Source organism: Balaenoptera musculus, chromosome 6 (assembly GCF_009873245.2).
Source record: "Balaenoptera musculus isolate JJ_BM4_2016_0621 chromosome 6, mBalMus1.pri.v3, whole genome shotgun sequence".
NCBI lineage: Eukaryota > Metazoa > Chordata > Mammalia > Artiodactyla > Balaenopteridae > Balaenoptera > Balaenoptera musculus.
The window spans coordinates 41,231,934-41,254,519 of record NC_045790.1 but is presented as its reverse complement, the minus strand read 5'-3'; the positions used below and the strand labels follow the sequence as shown (position 1 = coordinate 41,254,519).

The window sequence follows — 22,586 nt, the reverse complement described above, 5'->3', positions numbered from 1 at the left end:
AATGAGCCCGGGTCTAGGGTCTACCTGAGGCTTATTTTTGTATCTATTGATAAAAATGTTTACTTAATTACGTACTGTAGATTTATGTTGCCCATTAATTCAATGCTCCGGAGCACTGTAAATTTTATTCAAATGCTTTATTCCTTTGAAGCTTAATAATAGCAGTTTATGAAGGACTCTTTTATTCCCAACAAGTTTAGTTTTATTGACACTTACTGAGAGTTCAGCATTTGGCTGAGTGCTATTGCCCCTTTGAAAGTTACTTATACATACGTAATCCAAGGACTGCGTTGCTTGAATTGGAACAAATCAAACTCAGTACTCTAATGCCAGCTGAGCTGAACCCACAAGACAGCTCTAACTCATCAAAAAGGACATGAATGTGTCTCCCTTACTAAAAACAAAAGAAAAACTAACGCTTTTTATTCAACTAACAAACGGCATCAGAGTTCTACCACATATCACTATTAGGGTTGTTGTTCAAATTATATGTATTACCTAAAAGCTCTAAGGCCTGTTCAGGAGTATCTTACTTTTTCAGGAAGTTAATCATCCAAAACTAGAATCTGATAATAACTAATTTAGAACATGCCCATCCTCTGCTAAGGAGCAGTGACTAGGATCAATAGTTCCAGAACACTCCTACAGAACCTACTTGGCAGTATACCTTAGTTTGAGAATCTCGATTTTTAAATTTCTTTGCCTTCTAGAACTGGGATATTATCTCATCACTGCTTATTATCCACAGAGAAATACAACTTCATTTCCACTGACGTCTCCCTCAATATCATTCACTAAAAGCATATTAATTTAAAATTCATAAAGGTATTTATTAAATCAATTCTAAAACACTGTTAAGATTTCCCTAAAGTGTTTGTATTTTTATTCTTTTTATATAAAACCTCAATCCTGATTATTTTATTGCACTATTCAAGACTTAAATTTCATTACAAACATATTCTTTAGGGTGTAATCATCTCACATTATAGGCCAAGCTAATACCTGTTCTCATTTTTAGTGCTACTTTAGCTCTAGTAAAGCTTCTTTTCCAAATGAAGAGAGCGCTCTGATTCCAGGCATATTACCTTATTTACTTAAAATTGTTGTTCTTGTTAAGCAACTTGTAATCTGTAACATGTGCAAATCTTGTCACAATATCTAAGTTTTAAAACACTGCAAAATTATAAATGCTAAAATTTTTAGACTATCTCAGTACAATACAAAGTTGCTCATTTACTTACCTAAGGTGAACTAAAGTGACAGACAATCCCATCCCTCACCTTTTTAAAAATGAAGGTATTTAGAAACTACAAATGTTCCATCTTCATAGTTCCTGCATCTCATTCCTATTAAAATTGTTATGTTAGGGCTTCCCTGGTGGCGCAGTGGTTGAGAGTCTGCCTGCTAATGCAGGGGACATGGGTTCGAGTCCTGGTCTGGGAAGATCCCACATGCCACGGAGCAGCTGGGCCCGTGAGCCACAGCTACTGAGCCTGCGCGTCTGGAGCCTGTGCCCCGCGACGGGAGGGGCCGCGATGGTGAGGGGCCCGCGCACCGCGATGAAGAGCGGTCCCCGCACCGCGATGAAGAGTGGCCCCCACTTGCCTCAACTAGAGAAGGCCCTCGCATGAACCGAAGACCCAACACAGCCAAAAATAAAATAAAAAATAAATAAATAAAGTAGCTATAAAAAAGAAAAAAGTAAAAAAAAAAAAAAAAAAAAAAAATTGTTATGTTAACACTCACTAACTTCAAGTTTCAAAGTAGTACACTGTCAAAAATTTCTTATAACTACTACTTTCTTTTTCCTTTAGGTAGTAAAAAATAACTATTGTAAAGTAAGTATGAGTAAGCAATCAAAATTTTAAAAAGCAGTAGAGATCAAAAGAGCTTGGGGGAAAAAACATGTATTTGAAAGCTGACCTTAGAAGATAAATATAACTTAAAAATATAAAGCTAACAATATGAGGAGATCATATAAAACTGAAAATATAAATTTAGATTTTTTTCCCTTGTGCATAAACATTTGTGTGTACTTCTGTATTTTCAAACTTTTAATGGTTTACGAGAAAAGTAATTTACATAGGGCATATTAAATACCATATACATACACATATGCATACATATACCTCATACTGAAGGCTGTCACTTTACAGCTTCTTAGATAATTCTAAGAAGCTATTAATGTTATGTCCTTTCCCATAAACACCACAATAAAAGCACACAGGTTGCCGTTAAAAGAAAATATCAAAATTTTCATGTGTCTTTAATACCATAGACTGCTTTATCTAGACTTATTTAAAATTCTTTTTGTTCATCAAAATTGGGATAAAAAGGTAAAGGTGTATGTCTCAGTTGATAAGACACTGACAAACTGACAGAACTGGTTCCAAGGCAAACCTTTGGACTTTATGTATTTTCCCTTGAGTCAGAGTTTCATTTTCTAGACATTCTGTACATTAAGCATATAGGCAAATGAAGTACTATGTGGCAAAGTGAAACATATATATGCCACTCAAAAAGAGAGTACCTACACTCAGCTCCAGATTTTTTTTGCCCTCTCAGGAAAGGTTGCTTGATCTGATTTTCAAGCAACTCAGAAATCCAAACTTTGGTGTGTTATCACTTGATTTTTAAATGTTGGAACTATTTGAAAATTTTTAAAATATTTAAATTGAGCAAAACATCTCTATGGTTACAGGCAACAATCTAAAACTCCGGCTTATGTCTAGGTTTTAATCAAGTACCTTGCATAGTTTTCTATTGCCACTGTAACAAAAATCACCACAAATTTAGTGGCTTAAAACAATGTGAATTTATTATCTTACAGTTCTGGAGGTCAGAAATCCCAAATTAGTCTTAACGACACTAGAATCAAGGTGTAGGTAGTGTTACATTTCTTCTGGAGAATCCATTTCCTTGTCTTTTCCAGCTTCTGCAAGATCACCTGCATTCCTTAGCTTGTGGCTCCTTTTTCCATCTTCAAAGTACATCACTCCAATCTCTGCTTCCATCATTCCATCTCTTTTAGCTGCCTTTGACCAGTTAATTACTCCCCACCACCAATGTTGCATGCATGTGTGTGTGTGTGTGTGTGTGTGTGTGTGTGTGTGTGTTTGGTTTTTTTGGTCTAAATGCATTTGCTAGAACCTCCAAGAAACATTGAAAATGAATGATCCTGTCTGATTCGTCATTTAAATTCACCAAGTGGGTAGTTAAGCTTGGTAAAATGGTCATTATCATATCTGAATAGTTTTCTACTATATCTTTTTTACCTACAGCTTATATTAGAAATGACTGCTGAATACTAGCAAAGGCCTTTTTAGCATCTACTTATCTGACCATGTAATTTTTCTCCTTTAATTTGTTGAAATGAATTATGCTAATAGACTTTCTAATTAAGTCTCCTGTAAATTCCTGGAGTAAATCCTACTTGGTCAGTAGCATAATTACCCACTGATACACTGCTGGATTCTATATGCTAATGTTGTACTTATAATTTTTACATCTATATTCACAAGTGAGAAGGCCTATAATCCCCCGCACACTTTTTTGGCACTATTTATGAAATTTGGGATATTAAAGCTATGCAGAAATCATAAAGTAAACTGAAGATCTTTTCATCTTTTTCTAGGGCTTGGACTAATTTAAATAACACAGGTGTAATCTGTTTGAAAATAGTTAACAGATGGCATTATTGAATGCTTTATTAGCTGTAAATACATTACATGTATCAACTCATGTAAATAATAATTCAGTTGTGAATTCACCTTGTCTTCTTCAACAGATCTCTATTCACCTTTCTAATTTCTTCTTTGTTAATCTCTTCAAGTTTTCCACTTTTGGGAGAATTTGGTTAATTTGTATTTTGATAGAATACCATACATTTGCTCGCTTCAAGTTTGTTTATACAATGCTGCATGTGGATTCTCATTATTCTTTTAAACTCATACATGCCTATGATTCTGTCTCCTCCTTTCTCACTAATCTCAATTTTAATTGCTCTCTACTTATTTCCTTAATCAGACCGAAGAAGAGTTTATTTTCTTGTCTTTACAAAAATCAAGTTAATAAATTTAAATTTAATTATCCTTTTGTTTTCTGTTTCTTAGTTTTAATGTTTACCTTTGTTGTTTCATTTTTCCAACTTTCTTTTGGTTTATTTTGTTATTTTTAAAACTCCTTTAAGATGTGAACTAAGTTCCTGGGCTAGTCATTAAGCTTTTCTCTCTCATATCTAAATCTTCTCTTTAAATTTAGCTTTGAAATACTAACAATCAAACAGAGCACATGAATTCCAACTGGATCCTGGATCAGAATCAGTTAATTAATTAAAATAAATAAGTAAACTATAAATTTTTTTAGTAATTGGGGAAATTTTATATGGGCAATATATTAGATGATATTATTTGAATTACTGTTTATTTCTGAAAAGTGATGATGGCATTGTGGCTGTAAGACTCTTATTTTTAGGAAGTGCATACTGAATTGTTTAAGCAATGAAATGTTATGACATCTGTAACTTATTTTTTAATAGGTTATGAGCTGAACTGTTTCCCCACAAAGAATTCATATGTGAAACCCTAACCCCAGTGCCTAAGAATGTTGACTGTTTTGGAGATAGGGCCTTTATAAAGCTAATTAACTTAAAATAAGGCCATTATGGTAGGTGCTAATCCAATCTGACTAGTGTCCTTATAAGGGGAGACTAAGACACAGGGAGAGACACCAGGGGGACACACACAGAGAAAGACAACCAAGTGAAAAGGCAGCAAGAGGGTGGCCATCTGCAAGCCAAGGAGAGAGGCCTCAGAGAAAACAACCCTGCCAGTACCCTGATCTGGACTTTCAGCCTCCAGAACTGTGAGAAAATAAATTTCTGTTGTTTAAGCCAGGCAGTCTGTGGTATTCTGCTATGGCAGCTCTAGCAACCTAATACAAATGGCTCTTGGGGAAAAAGGATAAATATAAGGAGAGAGCAAAAGCAAAAATGGCAAGATGTTAATGTTGCTGAATCTAGGTAGAGGGTATATGGATGTTCATTACATCATTCTTTCAACTTTTATATAAGTTTGAAGTTTTTCAAAATAAAAAGTTTGGGGGAAAAAATTTCACTGGGAAATTTATACACACACACATACATGTAAGTTTGTATTTGTTTGTTAAAGCTGCCATAACAAAATACCAAAGGCTGGCTGGCTTAAACGACAAAAATGTGTTTCTCACAGTTCTGCAAGGTAGAAGTCAAAGACCAAGGTGTCTGCAGGTTTGGTTTCTTCTGAGGCTTGCAGATGGCTGCCTTCTGGCTGTGTCCTCACATGGCTCTTCTCTGTGTGTACCCAGCCCTGGAGTCTTCCAGTGTACTCAAATTTTCTTTTCTTATAAGGACAACAATCAGATAGGATTAACTTAATCACCTCTTTTTTTAAAAAAAAGATTTATTATTTATTTGTTTATTTATTTTATTTTTATTTTTGGCTGCGTCAGGTCTTAGTTGCGGCACTCGGGCTCTTTGTTGCCGTGCACGGGCTTCTCTCTAGTTGTGGTGTGCGGGTTTTCTCTTCTCCAGTTGTGGTGCACAGGCTCCAGGGCACATGGGCTCTGTAGTCTGAGGTACGTGGGCTCTAGTTGAGGCGTGCGAGCTCAGTAGTTGTGGTGCGTGGGCTTAGCTGCCCCACGGCATGTGGGATCCCAGTTCCCTGACCAGGGATCAAACCCACATCCCCTGCATTGTAAGGTGGATTATTTACCACTGAACCACCAGGGAAGTCCCATTTACCTCTTTAAAGACCTTATCTCCAAATGAGATTACATTCAGAGGTAGTAGGGGTTAGGGATTTCCACATATGAATTTTGAAGGGACATAATTCAGCCCGTAACCAGGTGTTTTCTCCTTATCCTTGCACTTACAGTCTTAAGTCTTTAAATCAAAAATTTTAATTCTATCATTTCTTCAATACTTTTCTAGCTATTTGTTTCTCTTTCTATAATTTCTATTATGTTCAGGATAGGTCTAAAATTGTCTTCCAGGTAGCCATGAGTTACACATAAGGATTTATACTTTTTGTGTGTGGTTTTTTATTATTCTGTATTTATTTATTCAACTTGATTTCTTGGGACAATGATGTAGCCCCCAGTCATAGCTAACCTCTTTATCAGTTTGTCTCCTAAGTTTAGGAATTCAGAATTTATTTTTAGTTCCTAAAACTACATTTGTGGGGACTTCCCTGGTGGCACAGTGGTTAACAGTCCACCTGACAATGCAGGGGACACAGGTTCAAGCCCTGGTCCGGGAAGATCCCACATGCCGCAGAACAACTAAGCCTGCGTGCCACAACTACTGAGCCTGTGGTCTAGAGCCCACGAGCCACAACTACTGAGCCCACGTGACACAACTAATGAGCCTGTGCTCTAGAGCCCAAGCCACAACTACTGAGCCCACGTGCCACAACTAATGAAGCCCGCACACCTGGAGCCCGTGCTCTGCAACAAGAGAAGCCACCAGCCCCCACTCGCCGCAACTAGAGAGAGCCTGTGTGCAGCGACGAAGACCCAACGCAGCCAAAGATAAAAAGATAAATAAATAAATAAATAAATTTATTTTTAAAAAAAACTACACTTGTGCTCTAATTGTACTTCTTTGAGAGTTTTCATTATTTTGTTAAAGTTTTCTTTCCTATAGTCTATTAATTCTGTGTTCCACAGAAGCTACCTATTCAACTTATTCAGCTTCATTTTCCTCTCTCAAATTATTGAATTCCTTTAATTGGTCTTTGCCTACTCGTAACTGTTCCCTCAGCATCTGGACAGCTCAGACTACTGTTATTTATTAGAGAGTAAAAAACCAGCAGGTAATAAAAAACATGGAAATTTTCAGCACCAAGGACCAAACATGTTAACTAACTTAGCCCTCCGTTGAAGCACTGGAACGAGGTTTTTATAAGTCTGCCCACCAGGTTCAGTTCTCTTCTATAGAGATTTACAGGACTGAATTGTCCCTTTAAGCACAAAGCACATAGCAAATGTCAGGAACATACACTGAAGCCAGCATCTTCTCACATTAACTCCCTGTCCCACCTTCACTGTTTCACACTGCAGTATATCTCCCCATTCATAACTAAGATTATTAATAATAAAATAGTAAACAAATAATAACAAACAAGTCACATTAGCTCATTTAATCCCAATAATCCTATTGAAGCAAGGATTACCCACATTTTACAAATGTATAAAGTGATTTTAGGGAAGGTTAAGTGTCTTAAAGCCAGGTCCATTAACATGAATGCTTATATAATCTCTTCAGAACTAACATTCCTCCTACTTCCACATTCATTTGTGTGACCTCAGGCACACAAATCTTTCTGGGCCTTATCTTTCCATTTGTAAAATGATGATGCTAATACCACCTACCTCACAAGGTTGTTGTACAAACCCAATGAGTGAATGAAGGCATATAAAGTGATTAGAACAGTGTCTGGCATACAACACTTACTGGCTCAGTAAGTGTTAGCTTTAATATTATTATTTATCTGGCATCTTTAGCTTATTTGGCATCTTCTAGCTTAGTATTATTATTTATTTGGCATCTTGTAGCTTTTTTTTTTTAAAGCCTATATTCTCAAATAACTCAAAAGAATCCCAATGATCTGGCACTTATCAGGTCCACAAGTGGCTACTATGACAGTTTTGGGTAATATTTGTGATTGCTTAACCTGCTCATTGCAGCATTTAAAAGCTAACATGATCTGTCTTATAGTAACATTGTAAAAGTGGGTTCTTCGCAATAGTCACTTTGAATCTAATCACCATTTTTTTCATTAGAAAAAAAATTTTTTTAAGAGAATTAAGTTTCTAATCTGATTGGCTATCCATCAAATGGCTTCTAACAGTAAAAAAGGTAGCATTAATGTTCAGGTGTGAACAATAAAGGACTTAAACTTGACAACACCTCAAAAACTGGGAAAAATAAACAGAGGCAAACAAAGAGGCAAAATATTTGCCTTAAATAAAGGCAAACAAATGTAATCAAGCAGAAGTTGATGCTCTGTAAGAAACATCAAGAAGCAAGACGGTTAATTTAGATAATTTAAGAAACTAAGGACTTCCCTGGTGGCGCAGTGGTTAAGAATCTGCCTGCCAATGCAGGGGACACGGGTTCGATCCCTGATTCAGGAAGATCCCACATGCTGCAGAGCAACTAAGCCCGTCATGCACCACAACTACAGAGCCTGCTGCGTTCTAGAGTCCGCGAGCCACAACTACTGAGCCCACGTGCCACGTCTACTGAAGCCCACGCATCTAGAGCCTGTGCGCCACAACAACAGAAGCCACTACAAAGAGAAGCCCATGCACCGCAATGCAGAGTAGCCCCCGCTCACTGCAACTAGAGAAAGCTTGTGCACAGCAACAAAGACCCAACGCAGCCAAAAATAAATGAATAAATAAATAAATAAAAAGAAAAAGGAAAAAAAAAAAGAAACTAAAAAGTACTAAAAAGTGACAAGCCTTGTAAATGGTTAAACTATCTGAACTAGATTAGCATACTACATAGACAATTTAAAGCTAAGTATTTTGAAGGAAAATCAATAGCAAGACTTTTTAGAAATGTGTACATTTTTTACTCTGTGGGTAAGTATCAATCATCCTGTGACACTCCTAGGCAAGATGTATGTGATGACCAAAAATCTACTGATTATGAGGCAACCAAGATACAATGATTTCTTCAATACTTCAGTGTAAGTAGATTATTTGATGCCCTCTACAGTTATAACATGAAATTAAATTATCTTTTTTCAGTGATACTTACCCAATAGCATTGTATTAGAAATGAAATTATACTCAAGGTTTCAGGTTAAATATGTGCTACTTATTTATGCGACTGCCTCTGGTTATCTGTTTTTATTTGTGCTACTGCCTATAGCCAAACTCTGCAAACAGAGATAAAAGTCAGTCTTTGGCAACTACCAAAAAAAAAATTGTTTTAGTCAAAAATCATCAATAGATAATAAAATCAGTTGGTGAAAGTTTGATGAGCCCATGGCAGAGCAGAATAATCTAGAAAAAGAAATTAGCATGTTGCTTCTTGATTAGTCAGCATCCCAAAACATCAGGTATTTTTCATCATCACAATAATCAAATTATATGTACCTATATAAAGTGAACCACCTTATTATCTCAGCTGTGAAAAGAAGCTATTATCACCAAACATTAATAGGTATGTAGAAGATATTCAGCGAGATAAAGTCTTCTAAACTACTAACATAATGTTTGGTAGAGTAAGTATAATACTTAATAAACCGTGGGTATCACTAGTGATACGTATATTCAAATTCCAAATGAGAAATGTGATTCTGCTTAAGGTTAGCATTGTTGCAGTCCTATATCTGAGCAGTAGTTTAAGAAAATCATCTTAATCCTGAAAGCAATTAACTTCATTCTCATATATACCAAAAAGACTAATCATTACAAGTAAAAAAATCAATCCAACATTGTTGAATCACTTTATATAAATATAACACAGAAAAACAATCACATTCTTGAGGTAAGAAATCACCAAAGGGATAACAAAGAAATTCTGAAATAAAAATGAAAGTTTTTAACTTACTGACTAACTAAATCAGATCCCATCTTAGAGCCATCATCTGCCTCTTCTTCCATATCAGAGTCCATACCATTGTCACCTTATGAATGACATAAAAAAAATAGAAAGCATGCTCATAGAATGTCAGAGTGATTTAATCATTATACAGAAAGTGTCATGTATAAAGTGACGATTAAAAAACTTGAGAGTTGCTGAAAGATGACATTTTTAATTGCTTATATTTAAAATGCCTTATTAGGTATTTGTCATTGCCTTCCCTTTATCTATTTTATAAATGTACAAAATATATATAAGCAAGAATGTGTGTACATATAATACTTACAAACTATACACACATGTATACATCTATTACCATTTTACATTTAAAAAAGATGTTATCTCTGGAAATTGAAATCCTCCATTTTTTTGTTCCTTCTCTTGTAATGCTAATGCTAATATCCTTGTAGAGTCCAAAAAGAAAAGCTTTAAAATCCAAAATTCTACAGGTAATATATACAAAGAAGAGTCTTACTTCAGGCAGACAGATAAATGTTGGCAATTCTTCTAACTCTGCATTTGGGACTTATTAGAGCAGAAATGGTATTCAACAGATAATTAAAAGCAGTAAGAATATAAAGCAGAAAATTTTAAAATATTTTAAGAGAAGGCTTTGCCTTCTCAACAAGTAATTTTTTTATAGCATTTTGGGTAAACATTTTTTATTTCATTTTTTTATTGTGCACAAACTTAATGTTCTTACCTACACAACTGATTTGGAGAAACCATACATACATCAAAAAGTCCATTCCTGAGATGCTATTCTGATATGTAAACTATATTTCTGTACAGAGGTAAAAATACTCAGTGATTACCCAATAATAAAATTAAAGTAACAGTCAAGTTAAAAAAAAAACAACAAAAAAAAGAATACCTCAGGATTTATGCTAAGTATAGTATTAACCCCTAAGTTACCAGAAGGTAGAAATACGCATTCTTACCCTCAAGAATCTTCAAGATTTTTTTTTCAGACAGGAGCTCTAACTGTTCCTGGCACAGTTTTTTAATTTCTTCTATTGAACAGTTCTAAAGAAAATAACATTTTAAAAAATGCATTTATATAACACAGCACCAATGTAAACTAGAAAACAGCAACCATTTAAAAAAAGTCTGCTAAGCAAAATCCTACAGTAAAACAAATTAAAAGTCACATAAATTTTTTTCTGGGATGAAATGTGAAGACCTGCCAGTTAACATGTAAACATTATAATTTATAGAGTTTTGATTTGGATATATAAAGTCATGTTTATTATGAAAGAACAAACTGAAGAATAAGTAGGTGCCCAGATATTCTTAATAGCAGCCTACTTATGTTAGGTAATACCTCTAAAGGCTTAAATATTCAAGTCCTAGTTCCATACATCTTAGATATATATGATGTTGGGCTTAACTTGTCCACGGCTTTTTTTCCACATCTGTAAAATTAGAATACCATGTATTTCCCTGAATAATTTTCAGAGATAAATATATGAAAACATTTATGAATTTAATGAAATATAGGCTATTACCAACTATCATTGCATACTGTTACACAGCAGTACACTACTTCTTAAAGCACCAAAAAGAATCAGTATACCTCTAACTTAGTTACTTAAACTGCCTGTATTTAATAGAATAATTTCCAGAAGGTCAAAAAATTCCTTACCTAAATATAGTAAAGTACCCTATTTCTTCCTGGCAAATTTTTAAATAGACAAAGCCATTTACGGTTCTACAAAATTCCTTCTTTATATCTTTTTGAAGTAGCTCATATTAGTTGAAAACATCCAATTATAATTTCCATTAAGTAAAATGATTGCTATAAAAAAAGTGTTTGTATATTTCTGTATATGTGGATAGCCTGATAATGTATGTAATGAAGTACCTTTAACACATCAGGAAGCATCTTCTGTAACTTCTTCTCTCCTATGATACAGAAACACTGCTGAAGCATTTCTTTTTTGTCTGATATATAGAAACTAACTGGTTTTAATGCCACAGTCAGGTCTAATCCACCTTCTTCAAGGTCACTGTGCTCTGCCAAGAATAACTCTTTTTCCAGAGTTGGCAAAAGATATTTGGCTTCCTAAAATTAAAAGAGATAAAGAACCATTAAACAATATAAATATGTCTATAATGTCATATATTTTCATTTAATAAAATCTTCATTAAACATTTCCAAATTCTTTTTTTGCACAAATTATTTATTTAAAACCATAGGAAAGATTATTTAATTGCTCAGTATTCTTTGAAGTTACTCTCCACTCTGTAATTATCAATAAATTGAGAAAAAGTGAAGAGATAATATCTTAGGACACACAAATGAAAATATACTCAATACTGAATGATTTCCTACAATTTTAGACTTGTGGAATACGATATTCCTCCAGTAGACAATTCACCCAAGAATTTTATGTATGCGTTGTCATTCTTCTTAATTCATAAAAAGAAATGGGATAGCAGCAAAAATGTTATAAACCACAAATATTATATAATAAAGTATCATTGCTTACCAGAAGCTATTGTCATTTTTTAAAATAAAGATTTCTTTTTAAAAAATATTTATTTATTTATTTATTTATTTTTGGTGGCATTGGGTCTTAGTTACAGCACACGGGCTCTGTAGTTTGCAGCGCGCAGGCTCTCTAGTTGAGGCGCATGGGCTCAGTAGTTGCAGCGCGCAGGCTTAGTTGCCCCGCGGCATGTGGGATCTTGGTTCCCCAACCAGGGATCGAACCCGCGTCCCCTGCATTGGAAGATGGATTCTCAGCCACTGGGCCACCAGGGAAGTCTCTATCATTTTAAAAACTGTTATATATCTAATGATATTCAAAGCAGGCAAGTAATTTAAGACATTTCAATCAATTTTACCTCCTATCTCCCAAATCTATCCAGTCTCTCCAAATCTACTGCCATAATCCTGATCCAAGGTACCATCCTCTTTTTGCCTAGATTATCTGTAGCACTTAACTGGACTCCCTACATCTAATCTGAGGTCTTGCCAATCTGTTTTGTATACTGTCACCAAAATGGATTTTATAAAATGCACATATACTCATCCTTCCTATTTACTGATATAAGCTGTCAATGACTTCCCACTGTTCTTAGGGTAATATAGTCTATTAGGTCCTTCATACATGATCATTGTGTTCCAAACACAACGACCTTGTCTGAACTACTCAAACATAAGGTGTTCTCCCTTCATTTCATACAGGCAGGGCTTTTGTACACACTGTTCTTCTGTCTAGGAGAGTCTTTCTTCCCCACTTCTCCATCACTCTATACTCCCAAGATCAACAAACTCAGGTATCAATTTAAAAGTCATTTCCTCAGGAAAATCCCTAACTATATTATTCAAGTAGGTTTCCTTTTTATACTTTCTAATGCAATTGTTTAAAATGCAGTTTAAAAACAGGCTAATTTTAAAGAATACTATGATAATTACACTGAAAAAGCAAAGGTTAGCTCTTGTTCTAACTGCTCACAAAGCAATTCAGGTGTTAGCAAGGATGTAAAGGAACTGAACTCCCATAGAGTGCTAGTAGGAATATAAAATAGTGCAGCTGGTTTGGAAAACGGTTTGTAGTTCCTTATAAAGTTGCCATATGATGCAGAAATTTCATTCCTGGATATATATCCAAAAGAAATGTAACCATAATTACACAGAAACTGCACAGAAACTGGCACACAAATGCTCACAGCAGCATTATGCATAATAGCCAAAAGTTGGAAACAATCCAAATGTCTATCAATTGATAAATGAAAAAATTAAATGTGGTACTAGCCACACAATGAAATATTATTCAGCTACAAAAAGAAATGAAGTACTGATATGTGTTAAAACATGGGCAGACTCTGAAATAAAAATATGCTAGGTGAGAGAAGCCAGACACAAAAGATCACATATGATTCTATTCATATAAAATGCCCAGAACAGGGAAATTTATAAGTCTATAGAGGGGACTTCCCTGGTGGCTCAGTGGTTAAGAATCTGCCTGCCAATGCAGGGAACACGGGTTCGAGCCCTGGTCTGGGAAGATCCCGCATGCCGCAGAGCAACTAAGCCCGTGTGCCACAACTACGGAGCCTGCGTTCTAGAACCGCAGCCACAACTACTGAAGCCGGCACGCCCTAGGGCCCGTGCTCTGCAACAAGAGAAGCCACCACAATGAGACGCCCACACATCGCAACAAAGAGTAGCCCCGCTCGCCACAACTAGAGAAAGCCCGCGCGCAGCCACGAAGACCCAACGCAGCCAAAAAAAAAAATCTACAGAGATAGAAAGTAGATTAGTGATTGCCTAGGGATGGAATGGGTGTATGGGTGTAGGGGTAGTAGGGATGACAGCTAAAAATTACACATAGGGTTTCTTCTGGGGATGATGAAAACATTTTAAAATTGACTACAGTGATGGTTGCACCACTCTGTGACTATACTCAAAAACCAGTGAACTGTATACTTGAAATTAGTAAATTGTACGGTATGTGAATTATATCTCTATAAAGCTGTTAACAACAACAATAGGGAATGCAATACACAACAAATATTATGGCACTATTGGAATTTTGCGATGTTCTCTACATGCCTAATATATAATGACTTCTTTTTTTCTTTTACAAATACAGTTACTTCTCATGAGAAGTACAGTTTAGTTCTGTATGCAAATGCTTATAGAATCCTTATTATTGGTCTCCCCATAATAATAAAGAGTACTAAAGACATGTACACTATTTAAGATAAGAATGGTGATATCCAAAACTGAATCTAAAAGGGGTGGAAAAAATGCATAGATCTATAACTATTGAAGAATTTGGGGGAAAAAAGATGGCGGTTAAGGGAAAAAACACTACCCCTAGAAAAATCCACCAGACCCCGATAGCTGTATGGTCCAACAGTCAAGTTCCAACATATCTTTGAGAAAAAGATATAAACTACTCTGGAACACGCCAAAAAAAAATGCAAAGCTTTCCCAACTCAATCCATAAGGCTACCATAAATAACCCTGATACCAAAACAAGACAGGATAACTACAAAAATAAAAACAATAAGCTGATTTAACTTAAGAACATAGGCACAAAAGTAAAAATACTGAATTTCAGCGGAGTACAACAACCAAATCAACAAATCAAATAGTATTTATCCCAAGAATGCTGAGGACAATTCAATATAAGTTAACTTATCAATAAAATTACATAATCAGATTAAGAAGTAAAACTACTGATCACCTCAACAGAATGCCCTAAAGGCATCTGATAGAACTCTACAACCCTCAGAAAACCACGAATTAAAGAAAATTTCCTTAACTTGATCAAAGGTATCTTTCAGAACCTATGGCAAATACACTTACTGGTGTAAAATTAGAAATGTTTCCACTACAAAAAAGAATGGGAAAAGAATGCCTACTATGAACGCTTGTGTTCAACACTATACTAAAAGCCTTAGATTAAAAAGAAAGAAAAGGACTTCTCTGCAGGCGCAGTGGTTAAGAATCCGCCTGCCAATGCAGGGGACATGGGTTCGAGCCCTGGTCTGGGAAGATCCCACATGCCACGGAGCAACTAAGCCCGTGAGCCACAACTACTGAGCCTGCGCTCTAGAGCCCGTGAGCCACAACTACTGAGCCTGCGTGCCACAACTACTGAAGCCCGCGCGCCTAGAGCCCGTGCTCAAGAGAAGCCACTGCAATGAGAGGCCCGTGCACCGCAATGAAGAGCAGTCCCCACTCACTGCAACTAGAGAAAGCCTGTGCGGAGCAACGAAGACCCAACACAGCCAAAAATAAATAAATAAAAATTTAAAAAGAACAAAAATAAGAAATATCAGGGCTGAAAAAGAATATATATATGTATATGTATAACTGAAGCACTTTGCTGTACACCTGAAACTAACACAACACTGTAAATCAACTATACTCCAATAAAAAATTAAAATTAAAAAAAATTTTTAAATAAAAAAAAGAATTCAGGGCTGACAAGAGTTAATAAAGAGGCTACATATCAAACGATTAATGGGGAAGCACAGAGACTTCCATGATTTTCCCTTCATTTCTGTGTTGTATACATTTAAAGTATGTATTCATGCATTTGTTTTATAATGTAAGCAAACTTTTTTTAAAAAACGTTACTATCTTGCTAGGTCGATGGAGCATAAAGAACATGGCTTTTATAATCAGATATTGCATTCGAATGTAGGCGTTATTAACAAACTGTGACTGTGGGTAGACTTCCTTAACCTCTTTGAGCCTCAATTTTCTCATCTTGTAACGTGGAGGAAGAGAGAAATAAAGCGCGGCTCGCAAGGGCACTGAAGGGTAGTTCCTGACCCATACTTTTCAAGGAGACTGAGGAGACCACAGGAGTGGAAGAAGCCAAAAGCAGTATGAGTCAGACGATCGGTAAATTCGGAAACTTTAAGTTCAAGACGTGGGAGTGTGGGGTTCAAGGGAACTCAGGAGCATGAACTTCAAACACGGGGACCCCTTAGGATCGCAGCGCTAACATGAGATACCTCCGGCTCCGCATCCCGCTGCCACATTCCGCTCCTCGCCCACCTTCTTCCGGAAACGCAGCCGCTTCGAGAAGCGGCGAGAAGAGCACGCACGCACCTGCTGCAAGGAGCCGGAGACGCTGGCAGATGAGTCAGTGCTCCTCCGCTTACGGCGCTCACTGCGCTCCACGCTGCTCCCACCCCAGCAGCTGCCGCCGCTCCCACCGCCAGTGACACTTCCACTCAAGCTGGTGTTCCCACAGCAGGTGACGCTCCCGCAGCCGCTGGCGCTCCCGCAACCGCTGGTGCTTCCACTGCCGCCGCTGGCGACGGCGGGAACCGGGTCCGGCGCCGCGAGCGCCGCCGCCGCCTCCTGACCGCTTCGTTTGCGCCGCTTCTCCCGGGAAGACTTCTTCCCAGTCATGATCCCGCCGCTGCAACCATCCGGGGAAATCCCGCCGCTTCTGGATCGACCGAAAGCCTGCCGCAGCAGCTAGCGACGGGCACGGGCGTCGCAGCTTTGACGTCACTTCCGGCCGCATCGCTAACGTCAGGAGGCGTTTCTGGAGGCGGGGCCGGGGCCAATAGCGCTGCCTCCACCAGCCGAGGAGGTAAGCTTCAGTTTGCGGCAGGTGAGCAGCGTGGGTGGTCTTTTGTTGTTTGTTTTCATACCCCTACAAAGGGCCCAAGGCGGAGCATTACAACAGCTCTTTGCCTTATTGACACTGTTTTTCAATCTTTGTCTATATACAATACACAGTAAGGTAAAAGGTATATTGTTTGATTCTCCAATGTCATTTGTCTTTCAATTTTTGTTTGACACTAACAACAATAAAGAAAATTTAAGGGAAATCTCATTATCCTCATCACGTGGATAGATTTTTTTTTAATGTATTTTAGGGAGTTGTACAAGAGTAGGGTCTTCTGCTTCTTTGTTTTTCCCATTAACACTACTCTCTGGGCATGATTCCTTTTCGCTCTAAAGGCCCTTGACGCTTGTATTTATTCTTTCTCAATTTATTTAATATTCAAATACTGGCGCTTAGGTTGTTGACAGCCTGGCACATTGTCAGAAAAATGCTGCTATAAATAACTTAAGAAAAAACTTACATTATTTTGTACTCAAAAAAAAGAAATTGATCAAAGGATATCAGCATCTTATTTTTCTTCTATTTAATCGAGTTCCTTTGAAAAAGAAGGGCTGAACCAACTTAGAATGTCATGCATATACTGAAATCTTTTTAAGAATTTGTTCTAACACATGATAATAGTAGTTTTAACTTGTATTCTTGACTTACAATGTTGAATACTTTTCCACTGATTGGAACACTGTTTCCTCATCATCAAGTAGTCCGGTATTGTTTAACCATTTATCTACCAGAATAAGTATAGCGACCTGCTAAATGTAAATTAATTCTTTATGTTGGGGAAAGAGGAGCAGGAATAAAATACTATTGGCATATTAGTGTTGCTACCTTTTCTCTGTTCCTTCTTTCCTCATAAACTGCCGTTCACACTAGTTCTTGGTTTTTTGAAGGAGAGGAAAACAAGAAGAGTTTAGTAGTGGAGGTGACCAATAAGGAGATCCCAGACCATTTTTTAAAGGGATATGAGGCAAGAAATGCAAAAGAAAAGGAGCAGTGTGTGAGGGCAGCAATGGAAAAGAATAGAAGAGAATTTAGGGACTATTTCCGGAGATTATGTATTTCCTGCACAGAGTGCATGAGGGACAAGAAAAAGACGAGTGAGTTTTTGAAAATAGATTATGGGTCATAGTTTTATGAATGTTAGCTTTTGTGGGCTGCTGTGTGGGATTTTTGGATCTAAACACAAACCAGGTTTTTAAATCAGAGATCAAGAACACATAAAAAAATGTGTCACCGTTTGGCTTGGGTGGTCTCAGCTGAGGTCTTTAGCCACGGAAGGAAAAAGGTAAGGATAGGGCAACACTAGCTGGGTGGTAGTAATTTTCTAACTTTCATTGAGGTGATAGAAAGCAGTTGAAAAAAGAAACCTCCCTTTGACCACATTCCCTACGTGTCTCAGTCACTCAGCAACTATTTAGTAAGTGCCTAAAACAAACCAGGTTGCAGGGGCAATCCCAGGTCTGGGAAAATAGCTGTCTCCACTCCCCATTCCACCCGTATATTTGTCTTCTAAAGTCAATGCTGAGGCCAGGCCCACTGTGCCCTCAGGAGTTCCATATTAGCCTCATTAAGTCTCATGCCTGAAAGGAATGGGAGTATTACAGTATATTCACAGACAGAATAAATACATAAAATCAATAACATGTAATGGTTGTGACCTTGTTACGAACTGAATTATGTTCCTCCAAAATTTATATGTAGAAACCCTAACTAACCCAATATAACTATATTTGGGGTAGGGAGTTTAAGGAGGTAATTAAGCTTAAATGAGGTCATGAGGACAGGGAAAGGGCTTTGACTCATGGTGTGAATGTCAGAGACATCACAGGTTGGCTTAGAGTCAGTGAGATGCCATTGTCTATTTAGGTTGAACCATATGAAATTGCCTTTTTTGTAGGTCAAAACTGGTTGAATGGTGACAGTTTCATATGGTTCAACCCAATATTATAGAGCTTAAGAGGCCCAGCACTAAATATTGTTATGAACTTAAAAGCTCTGCAAGCAGATGCAGGACTGCTTTTCTGCCCTGGAACAAATATACGGGAGGGTAGACAGAGATTGGGATTTATATGCCATTTTCATAACTACTCTTCAGCAACCCAGTGAGCATTAATCACAGTGATTGGCTAGGGACAGGATGTATTAATGCTGGGGCCAATCCGTACTTCTCTGGAATTTTATAAAGAGACATTAGATGAGAATTTTGCTCTTTCATCTTAAATGATGAACTATAAGGAAGTTACCTCATAGCTGCTAGTTGTCATGTTCCCTGACCTGGGAAGGATGCTACGAGAATGAGACCAACAAGAGACACTTGCTGGAACAAGACACAGAAAGTCCTAATGGTGTCATTTTTCATCAATGAGCCAATAATTCTTTTTTTTTTTTTTTAAGCTGATCTGTTACTTTCTGTCACTTGCAATGTAGAGTCCTAATTAATACAACTTACAACACGTAAGATGTTCCATGAACAGCATTTTTTTCTGCTGCCCCATACCTTTCCTAGAAATATACCCTCCGAGACTATTCAAAAACCCCACCTCCACTCATCTTAACTACATCTAAGGTTTCACTTCTTATTTAAAACCCTTCCAAATCACTTGCATTCTGAACCCTGCTAAGATTAGCCGCTTTTTCCTTTGTAACCTACTGTTCTCCCTACAGAGCAACCACAACTGTCTACTGCAGGCACTTGCTAATATCTTCTTCAAAATACTGTTAGTTCTCATGAACAGAGGCCGTGTATTACATATCTTTGTAGTCTCAACATATAACACAGTATCTGGCACATGCTAGAAACTCAATGCTTGTTAAACTCTGTACTGAGAAGTTGCAGATCCACACAGAGCTTCTTTCTATGTCGCCACTGTGGTAAATGGCATTAATGGCTCCAGGTCTTCACCTCTCTGTATTCATGCCCTTTGCCATGTAATTTGATGATGTCCTTCTTCCACTGACTAGAGACATAATTCCTGCAAAGGGGAGTCAGCCATATGACTTGATGAAGCCAAGGGGATATTAGCAGATGTGCAGCAAGCAGTCTCAAAAAAAGCTTGTGCAGTTAGGATGGTCCACTCTTGTGCTTCCACCATCACCATGAAAATTATATACTCAGACTAGCCCATTAGTCCCAGGAGAAAGAGGAGACAAATAGGGCTCAGCTGCCCCAGCTAAGCTATCCAGTCAAGTCCAGAGTAGAGTCACAAATGAGCCTCGCCAGGATCAGCTAAACCCCAAACTTGTAACTCCTGAGCTAAATAAATGCTATCGTTTTTGTTATTGTTTTCTGTGCAGTATTACTGTGGCTATAGTTAACTTATATGCATACTTTCTAGACTCCCCCTGCCCCCTCTTTCCTTGTATTTCTCTGCTAGTTACGAGAAGGACCTTCAACGCTGTTTGATCTCAAATGAGTCACTGTTCAATGCTACAGCTGTAGGATGGGTAGATGTGATTCTTATATTCTAACAGAAAGGCCTTTATATTTCATGGTGAGGTTCTGTGGCATTATAAAGAAGTGTAAGGATATTTGTGTTTAGAGTTCCAACCAACTGCTTTTATTAAAAAATCATCAGGGCTTCCCTGGTGGCGCAGTGGTTGAGAGTCTGCCTGCCAATGCAGGGGACACGGGTTCGAGCCCTGGTCTGGGAGGATCCCACATGCCGCGGAGCGACTGGGCCCGTGAGCCACAATTGCTGAGCCTGCGCGTCTGGAGCCTGTGCTCCGCAACAAGAGAGGCCGCGATAGTGAGAGGCCTGCGCACCGCGATGAAGAGTGGTCCCCGCTTGCCACAACTAGAGAAAGCCCTCGCACAGAAACGAAGACCCAACACAGCCATAAATAAATAAAAAATAAATAAATAAATAAATAAAATTTTAAAAAAAAATTAAAAAAAAAAAAAGTTTAAAAAACTCATCAGGACACCACCACCCCCTACCACCTACATGGGCACTTTTTCCCCCCATAGCAATAAAATCTAGCATTTTTCTTTTCCTTTTAAATATTCTTTGTACACAGCAGTCACTTTCATTGTTAAAGAAGATGTTAGACTTGGTTAACTTTGAAAGTAATGCTTGATAAACACATTATGTGGCAGATATTTTGCTAGGCTTTTTTTTTTTTTTTTGGCTGCGTTCGTCTGCATTGCTACGCGCGGGCTTTCTCTAGATGCGGCGAGCGGGGGCTGCTCTTCGTTGCGGTGCGCGGGCTTCTCTTTGCTGTGGCTTCTCTTGTTGCAGAGCATGGGCTCTAGGTGCACAGGCTTCAGTAGTTGGGCTCGCAGGCTCTAGAGCGCAGGCTCAGTAGTTGTGGTGCAGGGGCTTAGTTGCTCCGCGGCATGTGGGATCTTCCCGGACCAGGGCTCGAACCTGTGTCCCCTGCATTGACAGGTGGATTCTTAACCACTGCGCCACCAGGGAAGCCTGTATTTTGCTAGGCTTTTACACAAATATCTTATTCTTCTATTTTATGAAATCTCAATGTAGAGATGTGTAAACTGGGACTGAGGTTAAGCAACTTGCCTTAACTCATTAGTAAGTGGTGGAAATATCACTGAACTATATGGCTTTTTAACTCCAAAGCCACTACTCTTTTGCTATATTACACTGCATCTCTGGTTGCTCTTACTATTGAAATTTTAAATGATGTAGATGTAAGCAAACATTTCTTGAATTTATTAGTTCCTTTGAGGACACAAGAATGAAAGAAATGTGGTTTGAGGACTTGTTTCAGGCCACCTTTTTCTGCTCTATGTATCAACCTTACATGCCACTACCAACCATCATAGTTGCTATTATGATAAAGTGAAGTGGCTACTACAAATCGAGATTTTCCTCCATATGGATATCCAGTTTTGCCAACATCATTTTTTAAATGTAATTTTGTTGTTTTGTTACTACTGACTTGTCAAAAAAATTTACTTGACCTCTTTCAGTTTCTTCACCTGTAAAAGTAAGATTACTAGCAGTACTTGCCCCATGGAAATAATGGTAAACATAGGAAATAGCATAATGTACTTGCTTAATGCATGCTATTTAGTTTACTTAAATTCATCTGTTCTTTGCAATGCTGCTCAACTGGTTGGTTTTAAATACAGTTGCAAACCATTGAGTAAACATTGCTATATCATACGCCTTAAATGTAGAGTGATGTTATCTCTATCACATCCTATCTAATGAAAATATCATTGCCACTTGGACATTATACTTTTCTGATTTATTATAAAGTGTCCAGGAAACCTAGGGTCAAGTTTTAAGTCCCAGGAATTCATCTTAGGCCTAGGATCAATATCAGCCTACCTACTTTACAGAAGTATGTTGGTCAACCTTCTCCTCTAAAACTTCCATTACCCACCTTATTCTGAAGGCTATTTTCCTCCATGACAGGCACGAGTGGTTTACTTTTGCCCTCAAAGTCAAGATCCTGCCTTTCTTAGTATCCCTGGAAAACAAGCATCCTAATTTCAAATATTAAACAAATAAAACCTGATAACCACTTTGGGAAGCAGACAGGTGGAAAAATATTTAAGAACAAGAAAACTTTAAAAAAAATGTTCCCCCATCTTTGTTGAGATGGTAACTAGAATGCCAATTATACCATTTTTATTCTCCTAACCTCCTTTAGTTAAGGGAAGGAAAACATCATTAAGGAAGCTCAGATATGATGCAATCAAGTAAAAAAAAAAAAAATCAAACAAAAAACAGGTACTAATCACCTGTGAATATTCTAGCCACAATAGTCAAATTTCAATCTAACCAAGCCTTTGGATTTAGCTTTCGGTTTATAGGAAATAGGTGTGGCAGGCAAATTCTAAGAGGGCCACCAAAGATCCCTCTCCC

General features: G+C 37.5%; 1 protein-coding gene across 2 annotated transcripts in view; it reads right to left on the bottom strand.

The window, feature by feature from the left end:
- The window catches only part of CAAP1 (caspase activity and apoptosis inhibitor 1), a 53,719-nt gene extending 37,105 nt beyond the window's left edge, over positions 1–16,614 (bottom strand). Inside the window, exons 1-4 of one of the 2 annotated variants that reach the window (XM_036856125.1) lie at positions 16,221–16,614; positions 11,502–11,702; positions 10,579–10,663; positions 9,605–9,680 (exon numbers count right to left, since the gene is read on the bottom strand). In XM_036856125.1, the coding sequence (XP_036712020.1) occupies positions 9,605–9,680; positions 10,579–10,663; positions 11,502–11,702; positions 16,221–16,526 (668 nt within the window). In that variant the 5' untranslated portion in view covers positions 16,527–16,614. Of the gene's footprint in view, positions 1–9,604; positions 9,681–10,578; positions 10,664–11,501; positions 11,703–16,123 lie in introns of both variants that reach the window. The other variant, XM_036856126.1, reaches the window with a different exon arrangement.
- Positions 16,615–22,586: the final 5,972 nt, after the last annotated feature.